Below are 16,435 nucleotides of genomic sequence, written 5' to 3' on the forward strand. Positions count from 1 at the left end.
AGAGAGAGACGCGCTCATAAGTCCCACTCAAAACCTAGCAGCCCGCTGACAGATCATAAGCCTCGCGCAGTGCCAACCCCGCGCAAAGCATCCCCACAGGCTTCAGAATGAGCAGCGGCCTTGTTCTTACTCCCTTTGGGCTGGTTCTAGTTTAGTTGTTTTTGCTGTTCTTCTTAGAGTTATCATCTGCCCCCTTTTCTCTCCACCCAGCCCCCAATTCCCGCCCCCCCCCCGCCGCCCCGCGCTGAAGCCTCCATTGCGCATGCGCCCTGCGTCCCTCCTCCCCCCTCCCGGGTACCAGTCTGGGCTCCCAGGCCCTGGCGGCGGAAGAGATGGAGGCTCGTCACGAGCGCCCGGCCCCTTAAAACGCTGCTGGCTGGAGCCGCCTCCCTCCCTGCAGCCCGCGGTGGAGATGGAGTAAAGGGAGACCGGTCGACCTGCCCGCGGAGATCAGCGATGGAGTTAAAGCAATCTTTGTCTACCCATCTGGAAACGGAGAAGCCTCTGAGGCGCTATGGGGCGGTGGAGGAGACGGCATGGAAAGCGGAGGGACTGGGGAGAAGTGAGTACTCGGGCGGGGTGGGGGACAGTTGGGGATCCGTGCGCCGGAGCTGGTGGTCGCGCGAGCGCGGGCATGGTAGAGAGCACACCCAGGGAAGCGCCCCCGCAGCGGGGCTTTTCAGCGCGGGGGCTGCGCAGCGCTGCGCAGCGGCGCGCTCTCCCGCGAACAAAAGGGGGACCCTCGAGGCTGGGCTTCACCGCCAGGCTCGGGAAATCGCTAGGCAGCTAAGCCGGGAGCCTGGGGTGGACTCGGGAGTGTCGGATCCGTAAGCTCGCGGCGGGTCCTGGAAAGTAGGAGCCCTACCGCAGCCGAGAGAGCTGAGTCCGCTCTCCGCCCGGGCTGCGCTGGGCGCTGGAGCCGGGGGACCGTCCTGGAAGGCGCCCACATCCCCGGAGAGGGGGGAGTGTCGGCTGGGTTTCCGCTCTGCTTTTCCCCCGGCGCGAGGTTCGAGGCACACCTCAGCTTCCCAGCGTTTCTTCCCCCGCCTTCTCCGGGGTCGCGGGTGGGAGGGAAAGGGTTAGAGGAGGTTAACCCTGTGCGCCTCCTTCTCCTTTCTCCCTTGACTCATTCAAAGTCTTGGGTTTGGGTGCAATCCTAGAAGGCGGTTCGGAGACGGACCGACTGTCCTTGCTGGATCTCTCTACCGTATTTTGGTGTCAATAACATTTCCAAATACACGAAGGGTTTTTGCTTTGAATCAGTAGGACGCGGTAGTTGAAACTCCTGCTCTCAAAGTGTAGGGGAACCGCGGGGGCCCCAGGGTTGCCAGCCCTCCCTGCAACAAGCCCAGGGCGCTTCCCGGGGCCCCTGCCCTGCATTGCTGCTCCAGCACAGCGCCTCCCGCCTCCGGGGAGAGGCCCTCTCACCCCTCACAAGGATCCTCAGCTTCCTGCCTTGGCGCTGGGTAACGGTGCTCAGCACCAATCTCAGAGCGATGCTTGACCCAAGTATTGTAAATGTGCTCTTTTCCCGTCTTCTCCTGGTGGAAGATTGTGTGTGTGTGTGCATGCATGCGTGTGTGTGTGTGTCTGCGCTTTCTCCATCCCTGTAATTACAAATTCAGAAAATCTTCCTAGAATGGCTCAACTGAATTCTGGTTCTCTTGGGTTGAAGTTAAAAATCACAATCAAATGTCTTTCTCCTTTCACCTTTCTCCTTTGCTTTCTCCTTTTTACATCGGGGTCCTTCCTCCTGTTTCATCCTTTCAGAAGCCTTTGGGAGTTTGGCATGACACCAGGGCTGAGGGTCTCTGGGTCCTACAAGCTCAAAATAATACCCACAATGGCTGCCTTTTATTGATAGACTGCCAGGTCCCAGGTCCTGTGCTCAGAACTTTCAATGCATCGTCTGGTTCCATCCCCACAGCCAGCTCCTGAGGTGAATAATATGACTCCCTTTCCATGGCTGGAGAAACCAGGGCTTGTTCAGTGATGTGGCTGGTAATCTGCAAAGCCAGGATTTGAACCCAGGTTTGCTGGCCCCCGGAGCTCCTCTCTGCTTTGAACATGAGGGTTTATTGTTTTCACGTTGTCAGGAAGCTTTCTAAATCTGTTGCGAGACTCCTAGAGCACATTCAGTGATTTAATAAGTATGTGGCAGCCCTGTTGATATCTGCAGCCCACAGTGGCCTTGAAAGAATGCTGGATCTGTGCGGAATAGAAGCTGGATTCAAGTAAGCTCTGAGTTTGAATTCTGCTCCTTGCTGGCTATGTGACTGACTTTCGGCACATTTCGAGGGCTTATTCTGCCTCTGTTCTCTGAAATGGAGATAGTAATAGTTACCTACCTTATAGCTTAGTTGTGAATATTCAGTAGGATGATGTATGTGGAGCTCAAGGTAATGCTCACTGTGCACCGGCTGCTTCAATTATAAAAGGGACCTGCCTTTATCCTTTGCAAGCAATTACATAAAGCAACACCCTGGACTACAGCTGCAGTGGTGGTCAGTTTCCTAATCACTCTCTTACAGCTTTTTTATTTTCTCACCATTTTATTAGGAAATTTTTCAAACCTACAGAAAAATGGCAGGGAACACCCAGTTTATAGCGTTTTAGCTCCTGAAATGTTTATACTTGTAAGTCTTAAGCTGCAAACTGTTAACAGCCTGCAGAAAAGCTTTCTCATCTTCTCTGTTCCAAACCATCAAAGACTCTGAGGCTTGCTTCCTATTCAAATGTAAGACTACAGTTTCCGATCTGCTTTGGCGAGCATCTCCAAATCTGGGGTTTTTTTTTCCTTTTTACCTATTCAAACTCGAGATCTTCCTAAAGCACTCATGCAGAGTCTCACTTTTGAATGTTAAATTTGAGATTGTTGCCTTTAGCAAGTTTTGATCTCCAGATTCTTTTCTGCAGCCTGACCTTTTTTTTTTCCTGGGAAAGATTCACCCTGAGCTAACATCTGTTGTCAATCTTCCTCTTTTTTCCCCCCCCCGCCACAAAACCCCAGTGCATGGTTGCATATTCTACTTGTAATTCTTTCTAGTTCTTCTATGTGAGCTGCCACCACAGCATGGCTACTGACAGACGAGTGGTGTGGTTCTGAGCATAGGATCTGGACCCGGGCTGCTGAAGCAGAGCATGCTGAACTCTAACCACTAGGCAATCAGGGCTGGCTTGTGCAGCCTGGCATTTTCTGATTAAAGTGGCTTTTTTGGACTCCCTCTCAACTCCCAGGGGATCTATGAATCCATCCATAACATCTGGGGCCTCCATTTATTTGTTAATGAAGTGTGAAAATTAGTACTGTTGATTCCATGGCATAACAATAGCCAAGATGGTGTTGTAATGCATGAAATGCTGGAGAAAAAGAAAGATCCATTAAAAAGAAGCTGTGCTCTGTTTAACTTCTACACATATTTAAATATTTGATGCTAAACACTGAGTATGTGTTACTTAAAAAGAATTGAAAGGGGGGAAAAGGTTGCAGAATTGGTCATTTTTAGCTAAGGTTGTATTATCCGCTATCTTTAACTTTAACTATAGTTTTTACGTAGAAGATGTGTATAGTATAGTAGCAAAGAGTGGGGGTTTGAAACCAGGAGAAATGGCTCCAGACCAGCTCTAACTCTCTGTCACTTTGTCACCCTGGGGAAATTGCTGAACCTTTCTGTGCCTCAGTTTATCTCCTCTGTAAAATGGGGATATGCTGGTTTGAGACTTTGGGAAGTTCTCGCGAGAAATCTGAAACTGGCCCCATACACGGAGGGCAAAGAGAGACTGAAGAAAGAAGCAAATCGCACCAGATGGGTAGGCGGCAGGTTTAGTAAGCAAGTGAATTTACATAGGAGGCTCGTCTTGGGCAGTTGCAAGACAGTGGATCTTTGCATCCGCCGGCCAGAATCTTGAAAGTTTACACAGAGGCCTTAATGGGGTTCGGTCACGTGTACCATCCAGATGGTGTCTACGACACCTTCCTCACTCAAGGCTGTGTCCTTGGAATGGCTCCCACTGTGGGAACGCCGGGCGGGGTGTACATTCCAAGGACAGGGGAGGAGGTAAAAAGTCTCTGATTGCCCGGGTCCAGCTCGCAGATCAACCGGCAGTCACGTCCTCTCTATCTCCTCCTTCTGATAGGATAATAATAGTGATGAACACTCCAGACTCTTGGGAGGATTAAATGAGATAATGCGCATAATGGGTTAACACGGTGCCCAGCACACTGAGTGCTCAGTCAAAGCTGAATGGTTGTCATAATAGGATGTAAGTGATGGTGCCCAACAGCCTTGGAGGAGATGGTTCCAAGCTTGCTAGTCAGTTTTTCCTTGTGTTCCTTTCTTTGTAAATTCCAGATAATGATTGTGGCCACACCGCCTTCCTCCTCATGGGAATGCGTGGGGAATGGCTTTTGATCCCTTGAAAGCCACCCAGTATTTTCTCCTTTGAGGAAGAGTCTCAGCAATTGCTCCCATCCGCCTTTGACAGCATTTTTCTGCCAGCTGAGAGTTTTTCTTTTTTTTTAACTCAGTTGGAAAATGTATAGTGACATTTCAGTGTGGTTAGGTATATAAAAATGTTGTTTTCAACCAACTGTAATTGACTGAGGGACACACAAAGAAAGGTGCCTTTTGAAAAAGCACGGAGCTTTTTAAAAGCATGGTTGTCGGTTTTGGCCGTTTCTTGATAGATTTGAATGTGCCTTAAAGGATGACCAAGATTTTGGACAGAGGAGGTGAGGGGAGGGAGGTGGCACAGTGGGGAGGAAATGCTTTGGGAAGTAACAGCATTGGCAAAAGCATAGAGGGAGAAATAAATATCCTGTGAGTAGGAGATTGGAAAGTTCGAACAACAATCTTTCCGTAAGCCGAGGGGAGATGACTGTTATTTAAAAGTCCAGGAGTGTGGACTGACTAGCAAGCAGATCATTAAACTGGCCAGCTTTTCAGGTTTAATAAACAGTGTGGAGACTGAAATATATGAATTGCCTGCAATCTACATAATAGATTCTTGAGAAAGGTTTTGTCTTACTTTCATCTGTTTGATCAAATATGCTAGCTGGATTGTTTCAATTTTATTTTGTTTCGGCGTTATTTCTTTTTTCTTATTACAGAGGTAGTGCTTGCACTTTATAAAAATTCAAATTTATCTCAAATATTAAAATAAAAAGTGAACGATGACCATGATCTGCTCCCCCGACCCCTATATATTTGTTCGGTAAACAGGTATTGGATGCTTTCTAAGTGCCAGGCAGTGTTCTAGGGGCTGTGGCTACAGTGTTGAACAGACAGACAAGATTCCTGCCCACATGGAGCTTCTATTTAGGGAAAGCGGGACATGGGCTGGGAGTGAAGCTGTCAGATAATAATACACAAGCAAAGAAATAATATAGTTTAGATAATGATAAGTGTTACATAGAAACTAATAAGGGAGGGATATTTCCCACCCGGTGGTCAAGAAACGCTTCTCTAAGGAGGTGACATTTTGACATGTAAATATCGGGTCAAATGCAGAGGCACTTGGCGTGTTAGAGGAAGAGACAGAAGGCCAAGGTGGCTGGAACCCAGAGGGTCAGGGGAAAGAGTGGAGATGAGTCAGAGAGGAACTAGGCTGGGTAGGCTTGTAGGTTGTGGTTCCAAAAAAAGTATGGATTTTATTCCCATGGCAGGAGAAGCTTCAGAAGAGTGTTAAGCAGGAGACTAACATGAGCTGTTTTTGTTTTGTTTTGTTTTGTTGAGGAAGATTGGCCCTGAGCTAACATCTTTTGCTAATCCTCCTCTTTTTGCTGAGGAAGATTGGCCCTGAGCTAACATCCATGCCTGTCTTCCTCTATTTTATGTGTGGGACGCCTGCCACAGCATGGCTTGACGAGCAGTGTGTAGGTCTGCACCCGGCATCTGAACTGGTGAACCCTAGACCGCTGAAGCAGAGTGTGTGATCTTAACCACTAGACCACCAGGCCAGCCCCTGTTTTTTTGGTTTTAAAAGGTCACATTGGCTGCTGGATGGAAAATAAGACTGTGGGGTGCAAGTGATGACCAATGTAATCATCCTTGCTGTGTCCCTTGTTCCTTCCTAGTCAATCCCATTTTGGAAAAGTGATAGGAATTTCCTTGAGTGTGAAAGGTGTGACAAGGCATAAATAAAGGCAGCATGAGTGTCTCCTAGGTTAAGATTTAGGGGATATGACAGTCTCTGCGCCATGCCTAGGTAGGCAACTGACTGTGTAACTTATTACCAGAACCATAATAGCAGGAATGTGAAGATTATGAATATGATCACAGCTAGTATGTACTTTGGACACGTTTCTCTGTGTTTGGTCATAACTTTGTTTCATTTTTGCAAGCATTTCTCTCTTATGTGTTAACTGAAGGAAAAACCATTTGTGCCTATTCTTGGTTTCTAATTAATTATTAAACACTTATTAATAATAATAGTAGTTAATGAGTTCTAGCTATGAACTAGAGCTTATTAAATTCTCATCACAACCCTATTAAGTCAGCAGAATTCTTTTTTTTTTTTTTTTTGGTGAGGAAGATTGGCCCTGGGCTAACATCTGTTGCCAATCTTCCTCTTTTTTTTCTTTCTCCCCAAAACCCCAGTACATAGTTGCATATCCTAGTTGTGAGTCCTTCTAGTTCTTCTGTGTGGGACGCCGCCACAACATGGCTTGATAAGTGGTGTCTAGGTCCGTGCCCAGGATCCGAACCCCTGAGCCCCAGGTTGCCAAAGTGGAGCACACAAACTTAACTGCTCGGCCACTGGGCCGGCCCCCAAGTCAGCAGAGTTCTTATTTCTCTTTTACAGATGGGGACACTGAGGCTTAGGGAGGTTAAGAAACTTGCTGAGGGTCACAAAGCTAGTAAGTAAGGCAGAGCAGGAGGCTGATTCCAGCCCTCCTGATTCTAAATGTTCCCAGCCAGCGTCCGTTATTCCTGGCATGGTGCTAGATGATGCAGAGGTTAGACATGAAATAAGCCCTCACTCTGAAGACACTCACAGATTTGGGGAGTGTGGGGACACAGATGTAAAGAACACCATAACTTGTAACACCAGTAAAATGAAACAAATGCCAAAGGAAGGGACACGTGGGAAATGAGCAGAAGAAGAGATGGGCCCTTCCTGGGGACTCCAGTGTGACAGCCAGGAGGGGGTTTGCCCTGGTCCTGAAGGTGAAGCAGGGTTTCAGTGGGTGAAGAGAGGAGAGAAGGGCATTTCAGGTGAGCTGTCGGCCCCAGGCGGGGAGGTGGGACCCCAAGGCCAGGGGCCAGGCGCCAGCTTTTTTTTCCTGTACTTTGGCTCTTACGAGCCTCATGGGACTTGGGGTCTGTCCGGTTCACTCAGGGTCTGTGAGCCACCTGTCACCTGGATGAGCCTGCGGTTGGAGACCAGCACAGCTGGAGGCTGTTGAAGCGTAGCCCTCGGAACACCAATCCCATAGCTGCTCCCAGGATGCTCACCACACAGGCCATGTGTTCCTTCACCATTCACTTATTCCCCAGGCTTGAGGCCCCACTAGGGGCTGGCTTAGAGGTACAGAGATGAAGAAGATCCAACCCCACCAGCAGGGGGTTCTCTGGCTGGCTGTGTTCCCATCCTCCCTGCGCTGCTCCCCAGCACTGCGATCTTGGGCAAGCTGCTTAAGTTCCCCGACCTCAGTGTCCACATCTGCAAAATGGGAATGTACTTAATACCACCGAACCATACACTTAGAAATGCTGAAGATGGTAAATTGTATGTTATGTGTATTTTACCCCAATAAAAATACGTGTTATAAAATTACTTTTAAAAAGCAGAATAACAAAGAAATCTTTAAAATACAGGCGTAATTCATACACTAACACAAATATACACTAGGTCCAAGTGGTGGCACTGAGAGGCTGTTCCGGGGTCTGGGAGAGGAAGGGACCTTGGGGTAGCCTGAAAGGGTGAACAGTATTTTGTCACTGATTAAGGGGAACAGCATTCCAGGCAGAGGGAACAGCACCTGTGAAGACAGACATGAAACAGCACCTTTGACCTGGGAACTGAAAATGGACCAGTAATGCTTGCCAGGCTCGGAGAGAGTGAGGGAGACAAGACCAGAGCAGGAGGGGAGTGTGTTTCGGAGCCCAGGGTAAGTTCACAGGAAGCTGGATAGGAGAACGCTCGTCTGCCCATTTCCTGCAGGGTCCAAGTGGGATGTAAGTAAGTAAGGACCAGACTCCTAGGATAAAGTTTGGTTTTCGTTTGAAGACATTCACAGAAATGCAGTGGGAAGAGCCTTCCCATTCTGAGGAAGACTTGTAGCTTCACAGAGAAGGCCTCCCTCTCTTGGGTGATCAAGAAAGACTTCATGGACCATATAGGGGCAGATGAGTCTAGTGTTCAGGAGTGGAAGCTCTGCCTGCATTTGAATCCTGGCTTTATCATGTATTAGCTGTGTGGCCTTGGGCTGGTTACTTAACTTCTCTGATTTTCAGTCTTCTTATCTGTAAAATAACAGGACCTGCCTCAGGGGGTAATGGAGAAGATTCAGTGAGATATGTGAAAGCCCTTGCACAAAGCCTGGTGCTCTCTGTAAGTGATGGTGACAGTGTTGATGATACTGATGTTGATAGAACAGGAGATAAAGTGGGCCCTAACTGGGTGGTAGTTAAATAATTGGAGAGAAATAAAAGAAGGAAGTTGAAGTGGGTGGACCAGCCTCAGGAAAAGAATGGAGGTGACAACGCGTGTGTGGAGATGGCTGGAGGCGTGCGTGCACTTGGCTGCATTGGGGGAGCTGTGAGGTGCAGGGTTGACCGAGCAGGACCACTATGCTTGGGCAGATTACAAACGACAGGCTGTATGGAGCCATCGCAGGACAAGGGATGGAGGTAAAGAAAGGAGCATTTTAAGAAGACTTCTTTGGCGGTGGTTGTAGACTGGATGGAAGGGCAGGGACCCTGGGGTGGGAAGACCAACCCGGAGGGTTTTGGACTCATCTGCTCAGGAGGTCACTTGGGCTGGGGTCTAAAGCAGTGGCCATGGGCTGGGAGGAAGGGGCCAGTTAGATGTGTTGAAGGGAAGCAACATTGGTGGTTGATTACAGATGGGAAAGAAAGAGGGTCTGCTATGTGAGGCAATGTGAGAGACGGGAAATAGAATTGTTGGCCTGGGGTCTTAGGACTTTAAATACATCAGCATCAGTGCTGCCCACTTTCACTTCGATAGAGTTTAAAGAGATACAGGGATTATGAGTATTGGAAGAAGTAACAATAATGACCCCCTCCATTTATATAGCACTTTCCAATTTATACTTTTCCTGTGTTTTCTAATTTGCTGTTTATAAGAAAAGGCAAAGGGCAGGAATTATCATGCTCCTTTGGAAGTAGGCGTGAAGGTTAAGGATTCATCCCAGGGAAAGGGTACAGCAGCGAAGGACTGAGCAAGGACACCACCATCCAGGCTGTGTGCACTAAACCAGGGTTTCCAGGGGCATATTATGCATATACAACTGTGTTACAGGATGGTGACAAGTATGTCTGGATTCCGTACAATCCAAACTGGAAAAGGACCACAATGCATGACACTAATTATTCTGTTCCTTTTAAATTCCGTAACAGGTAAGTCATTCATTCATCTATTCGTCCATCCATCCATTCATTCACTCATCCATTCAATACATATTTACTGATGGCCCTTATGTGGCAGGTATCATGCTAAGCTCTTGAGAGTACAGTAGCACTTTGAGTATGATGGATGCAGTTCTGCAGTTCCAGATCAGGTGATCTGAGGTCTACTGATACAAATAGAGCTACCGTTTGATCCAGCAATCCCACTTCTGGCTATATATCCTAAGGAAGTGAAACAGGATATCGAAGAGATGTCTGCACCCACATGTTAATTGCAGCATTATTCGCAATAGCCAGGATATGGGAACAACCCAAATGTCCACCAACGGGTGAATGGATAAAGAAGATGTGGTGTATACACACACACACACACACACACACACACACTCAATGGATTATTATTCAATCATGACAGAGTAGTAAATTCTGCCATTTGCAACAACATGAATGGATGCTGAGGGCATTATGTTAAGTGAAGTAATTCAGACAGAGGAAGACAGATACTGCATGGTATGACTTATATGTGGAATCTGAAAAAAAAGAGTAAAAAGTCAAACTCCTAGAAACAGAGTACCAGAAGTGGTTGCCAGTGGCTGGGGGATGAGGAAACAGGGAGAGGTTGGTAAAAAGGGTACAAACTATCAGTTATAAGATGAATAAGTTCTGAGGATTGAATGTAAAACTTGGTGGCTATAGTTGATCACACAGCATTATGTAATTGAAATTTGCTAAGAGAGTAGAACTTAAATGTTCTCACCCAAAAGAAAAAAAAAAAAGATAAATGTGTGAGGTGATGGATGTGTTAATTAACTAGATGGTGGGACTTCTTTCACAATGTAGATGTATATCAAATCACCATGATATATGCTATAAATATCTTACAATCTCCTTAGTCAATTATACCTCAGTAAAGCTGGGGGGAAGAAAAGGGTCTACTGGGGGCAGTCCCTGTCTCTGACGATGCAAGACCAAAGGACCAAGAGATGACGCCGTCTCTCCCAGTCCTTCAGAAGCAGAATTCAGGTCAGTTTGCTGACCTAATGCCCTCTTAGCTAGATGTGGTCCAGAGATTAATTCCGTTGTGTTGCTACAGGCGTGTTTTTGCAGGCCCTTGAGAAGATGAGTCTTAATAGGATCAAACCAAGTTTTATGGGTTAACCTGAGTGCAATGATTTGATTCTGTTTTCCTGCAAGCGCCGTGACCACAGAAACCCTGTGTGTTGCATCCACTGCTGAATGCTGAATGCACGGTGTCTACCACATTGCCCAGCGCTCAGAAGCCTGTCATTCAATCAATAGTTGCCGAACTGGGTGGCTGTTAATCCACACAGACTGAAGTGCCAATGATTTAATCGTGTTTTGTAAACCTTTGAAATAATCAAACTAAAAAATAAATAATGTTAGCTGGAGCCTTGGTCTGGATTGCCCGCTCATCTCCTGGTTCAGACGGTTTGTTCCTGATGCTGCAGTTAGATTAGCATCCTTGCTTTCCTGCTTCGAGGGAACGATGCAAGATTTTTCAGGTCAGATAGAAAGCAACCGGAATAGGACCATTATTGCTGCTTGGTGGCACACTGATGGTGCTATGATGGGTGTAGGCTGGGTTAGGTGCTGTAATTTTAAACCATATCTCCTTAGTTCTTAGATGTCAGCCAAGGTGGGGGGCACCACCCACAGTCAATCACACCTTTTTGGAACAACAGAGACAAAAAAACCCAGCATGGCCACGTTAAATGTACTATCCGTTAAAGAGCCTTTTAATTTCATGCAGAGAACAGAGTCATCTTAGACACTGCTGGTGAAACTATTGAGTGTTCCAGTCTTTTTGGAAAGCAATAGGATAACATCTATTAAAATTTAAAATACTCATGTGGTTTGACCTGGCAGTCTGACTCCTGAGACTCTATCCAGTAGAAATAAAAACACCAGTAAACAAAGAAATTATGTGCAAAAAAAACACAGAACCGTACACAAAGTGAAGCTTCCTCAGTAGAAGAATGAATGAATGAATTATTGTTCATCCACTGTGAAATGTTAGGGAGCCACTAAAAAGGAATAAATTAGAGCAATGACACTTGTCTTAGAAGTATTATTGAGGGAGAAAAGTGAGATCCAGGAAAATGTATGTAACAGGATCTCATTTTTGTAAAACAAAATTCTGTCTGTGTGTCTGTTACTCTCCCTCTATAGCACATATATGTGCATCCATGTATATGTATATGTGTGTGTGATTTTATGACTATGGAGAAAAATATGGAAGAATGGGTAATGAGTTGTTGCCATGGGCTACCTGAGGGAAAAGATGGGGGCCAGGGCTCATGTAGGGGGCTGAGAGAGGAGGCGGCAATGGAGAGCCCGGCAAAAAAAGAAAATTAAAAAAATGCTTCACTGGGAAAAAAATCCACATATACATTTGTGTTAAATTACGTATTTGTGGGATGGGAGACGGGGTGTCCCAACTTCAGAAATGTTAAAATGTGGGGGAAAACATGTGAGTCTCAGAATTGAAGAGATACACTTTTATCTGATTTAATCCTCACCACAACTCTATAAGATAAAACATTGCTTGTCTTTTGTATATATGGAAATCCAGGAGCAAAGAGATGAAAATCTTTCCCCATTGATCAATGGAGATGGGATTTGAATCTAGGACCGTCTGGTTAAGATGTCCATCCCTTTCTCTCTCCAGTTATTGGTAGACTTCCAACTGTATTAAATTCCGTTGGTATTCCATGTTTTTAAAAGGGAGCGGCATTTGAAATCGTTTGTGGAACCCTATTTTAAACATCTGGATCATCACAGGGCCGACCTTCTCATTCAGATCTCCTCTCATTGCAGTTCCCTCTTGCTAGCTTTCTCCTGGTGATCCCCAGGGCTGGAAAATGAAACAACTCACTCTCCATAATCCCGGTCTTGGAAATAAATTCAGGAAATAGACAGTAATGAGCAGAGGAAGGGACAAACTCATCTTTCCCTAACTCGTGTCTCTTCCTGTTTATACCCCTTTTAGTCCATTTGGGCTCCTATAACAGAAGATCATAGACCGGGTGGCTTATAAACAATAGGAACTTATTATTTCTTACAGTTCTGGAGGCTGGGAAGTCCGAGATTAAAGTGTGAGCAGATTCGGCATCTGGTGAGGGCTTCCTGGTTCATAGACAACAGTCTTGTAGCTGTGTCCTCACAGGGAATAAGAGAGTGAAGGACCTCTGGTGGGTTCCTTTTATAAGGGCACTAACCCCATTCATGAGGGGTCCACCTCAGGGCCTAATCTCTTCCCAAAAGCCCCACTTCCTAATACCATCACATTGGGGATTAGATTTGAAAATGTGAATTTGGGAGAACACAAACATTCAGTCTATAGAAGCCTCCTCTGTCCAGGAAGGAATTAAGACAGCTGAAAGCCAGAGAATTGTCCAGGCCTTACTCCAGGGGTGTGATGCTTTTAGCAGGTAGCTCTTAGAAGTGGCCATCACTTTGACAATGAACGAAAATGCTTAAATTATTTCCATTTGGTTCTTCCACACCCAGCATGCCAGGTGAGACCATTTCGCCCACTCTGTTTGCAGTGCTGTGTTAGTGCTGGAGACCCGCCGTCCACCGCTGCAGGATCGGTCCATCTTCATTCTGTTTAAATAGACATAGAGAAGACGTCCCCGGAGCACATCTTGGTGGTTAAAACCAGTGCAAATGACCTCCGAGGACCAGCCCAGCAGGGGGCAAGGTGACCGGGCTGGGTCCCAGGACCCAAGAGGTTCTCTTTCCTAGGGATCAGTTCTGCCTTAGAGCAGAGTTTTGTTATTCCTCAAAAGCTTATCCAAAGCTAGGACTAGCTTAGCTTGATGCATCTTTCTTCTCCACCAAGATAGAGATTTCTCTTGTTGAGGTAAAATTCACATACCATAGAATTAACCCTTAACCATTTGAAAGTGTGCAATTCAGTGACACTTGGTACCTTCACAATGTGATGCAACCATCACCTCTATCTAATTCCAAGACATTTCTTCACCCCAAATGGTAACCCTGTACCCATTAAACAGTCCCTCCCATGCATCCTTTTCCCCTAATCTCTGGCAACCACTGCTTTCTGTCTCTATGGATTTGCCTATTCCGGATGTTTCATATAAATGGAATCATAACAATATGTGACCTTTGTGTCTGGCTTCTTTCACTTAGCATGTTTTGAAGGCTCATCCACATTGTAGCATGTGCCAGCCCTCCATTCCTTTTTATGGCTGCATAATATTCCATTTATGAATACACCACATTTGTTTGTTCGTTCATCAGTTGACAGACATTTGGGTTGTTTCTATCTTTTGGCTGTTATGAATAATGCTGCCGCAAACATTTGTGAACAAGTATTTGTCTGAGTACCTGTTTTTAATTCTTTGGGGTATATTTCTAGGAGCGGAATTGCTGGGCCACGTGGTAATTCCATGTTTAACATTCTGAGAAAGATACAGAGATTTTTGACTTCCACATTCTCGGGCAATTTCACCCTGCCCTGGCCTTTTTCTTTATCATATCTTCCCTTGAAGTTTATGATTTCAAGTAGATAGAGAGACAATTTGGGAAGGTGGTATCTTGGGATAATTAAATATACGGATTCTTAACTAGAGGTCAGGCTGCTTGGGTTCCAAGCTCACCTCTTCCGTTTACTAACTGGCTGATCTCAGGCTAGTTATGTAACCTTTCTGGGCCTTCATTTACTCTTCTGGAAGGATAATAACAATTCCCACCTCTCAGGGGCATATTGAGGAGTGAGTGTGATAAGGTGTGTATAATGTCTAGCACAGTCCCTAGCCTACATAGTAAATACGTAAGAATATGTTAGCAATGGTGATGACCATAACTAGCTGTTTCAGTCTGCTTGGCAGTCATAGCAAAATACGATGGGCTGGTTGTCTTGAAGAACAGAAGTTTATTTCTTACAGTTCTAGAGGCCGGAAAGTCCAAGAGCAAGTACTGGTGATGTGGTTTCATGCTGAGGCCTCTACTCCTGGCTTGTAGGAGGTTGCCGTCTCGCTGTGCGCCCACATGACCTCTTCTCTGTGCAAGCGCATAAGGAGAAAGGGAGAGAGGGACAGAGTGCGAGCTCTCCGATGTCTCTTCTAACAAGGCCACTATTCTTATCTGATCAGGGCCTTGTCCTTACAACCTTGCTTAACCTTCATTACCTCCTTATAGATCCTGTCTCCAAATACGGTCACATTGGGGACTTCAGCATATGAATTTTGGGAAACGTAATTCCATCCATAGCAATATATTTCTTATTAGGGACTGGAAACTGTGTTTTAGCATCATGATATCTTAGGCCTGGAAGGAAATGTGGTGTCCATTTGTCCCAGAACTGCACAACCTTGGCACTGTTGACCTTGATATTTGGGACTGGATAATTCTTTGTTGTGGGGGACAGTTCTGTGCATTGTAGGATGTTTAGCAACATTCCTGGTCTTGACCCACTAGATGTCAATAGCACCACCCTCAGCCCCCACACTCCTCACAGTTGTGACAATCAAAGATGTCTCCAGACACTGCCAAATGTTCACTAGAGGGGCAAGATTGTCCCCACTTGAGAACCACTGATCAAGTCTAATTCTTGTTTGATATAGGTTCTCCAATTTTATGATGCAGAAGAGTCCAAAGAATTTTCCTATCCCATCTCTTCATCTTGGTCCCTAGGTTCCTGCTCTCCTTTTTCTCCAGCTCTCCCACAGTTATCTGTCCACACGCATACAAAGCACTGTCAATAAAGCACCCCTATGTTCATTGCAGCATCATTCCCAATAGTCAAGATGTGGAAGCAACCCAAGTGCCCATCAACAGATGAATGCATAAAGAAGATGTGGAATATATATGCAATGGAATACTACTCAGCCATAAAAAAGACAAAATCGTGCCGTTCATGACAACATGGATGGACCTTGAGGGTGTTATGTTAAGCGAAATAAGCCAGACAGAAAAAGACAAATACCTTATGATTTCACTCATTTGTGGAAGATAAACAAAAATATGGATAAAGGGAAGAGATTACTGTCACCAGAAGAAAAGCGAGTGGGGGGGAGGTGAAAGAGATAAAGGGGCACGTGTGTACAGTGATGGATAAAAACTAGACTCTTGGTGGTGAACAAGATGCAGTCTATACAGAAACTGAAATATAACAATGTACACACTAAATTTATATAATGTCATAAGCCAAGATGACCTCAATTTAAAAAAAAAAAATCTGTGTTGGACGTGCTCAGGATTAAGCCAAGAGAAACATGATTATGACCTTCCTGAAGCACAAAGAAATCTCCCCATGCAAAATGGATTTGATTTTCCTCAGGGCTTTCCTGCCTGGGAAGATGTCTACTTACTACAAATCGAAGTGAAGAAGAAATTGTCACTTTCGCTTATAACAAAGAAAATGCTTCAGGTGGATGAATAGAAATACACTTCAAACAATCGCTCTTAACTCTGCTACCAAAATGAAAGGGATTTATGTCAGCCCAGAGAACATGGACTCTAAGTTTTCTCTGGAACATTATCTGTGTCAAGGGGCTGACCGTTTCTTCTTTATTACCACCCAGAAGAGTGCACGGCCAATAATGAAAAGGACCAAGAAAGCCGAGCACACCAGGTGAAAGATGACATCTCAATTTTTGCAAACTGGAATGAGCACTTCTTTTGGTGCAGTGGGGGAGAAGAAAGAATGCCTCGTTTCTCTTTTAATGTTCTGAGATGAGTTTCTTAGTATAGAAGTGTACTAAGAAATCAGGTATTCCTGATGCGTTGGGTATCTCTTCCTCCTTTTAAGAAGGACAGCGTGTGGGGCTGGCCCAGTGGTGTTGCAGTTAAGT

At 45.6% G+C, this 16,435-nt stretch overlaps 1 protein-coding gene across 1 annotated transcript in view; it reads left to right on the forward strand.

The window, feature by feature from the left end:
- Positions 1–356: 356 nt before the first annotated feature.
- BMERB1 (bMERB domain containing 1) overlaps positions 357–16,435 on the forward strand; it is a 110,938-nt gene continuing 94,859 nt past the window's right edge. The window contains exon 1 of the mRNA XM_046667523.1: positions 357–562. Coding sequence (XP_046523479.1) covers positions 457–562 — 106 coding nt within the window. The 5' untranslated portion in view covers positions 357–456. The remainder of the gene's footprint in view (positions 563–16,435) is intronic.

This window comes from Equus quagga, chromosome 7 (genome assembly GCF_021613505.1).
Source record: "Equus quagga isolate Etosha38 chromosome 7, UCLA_HA_Equagga_1.0, whole genome shotgun sequence".
Classification (NCBI taxonomy): Eukaryota; Metazoa; Chordata; class Mammalia; order Perissodactyla; family Equidae; genus Equus; species Equus quagga.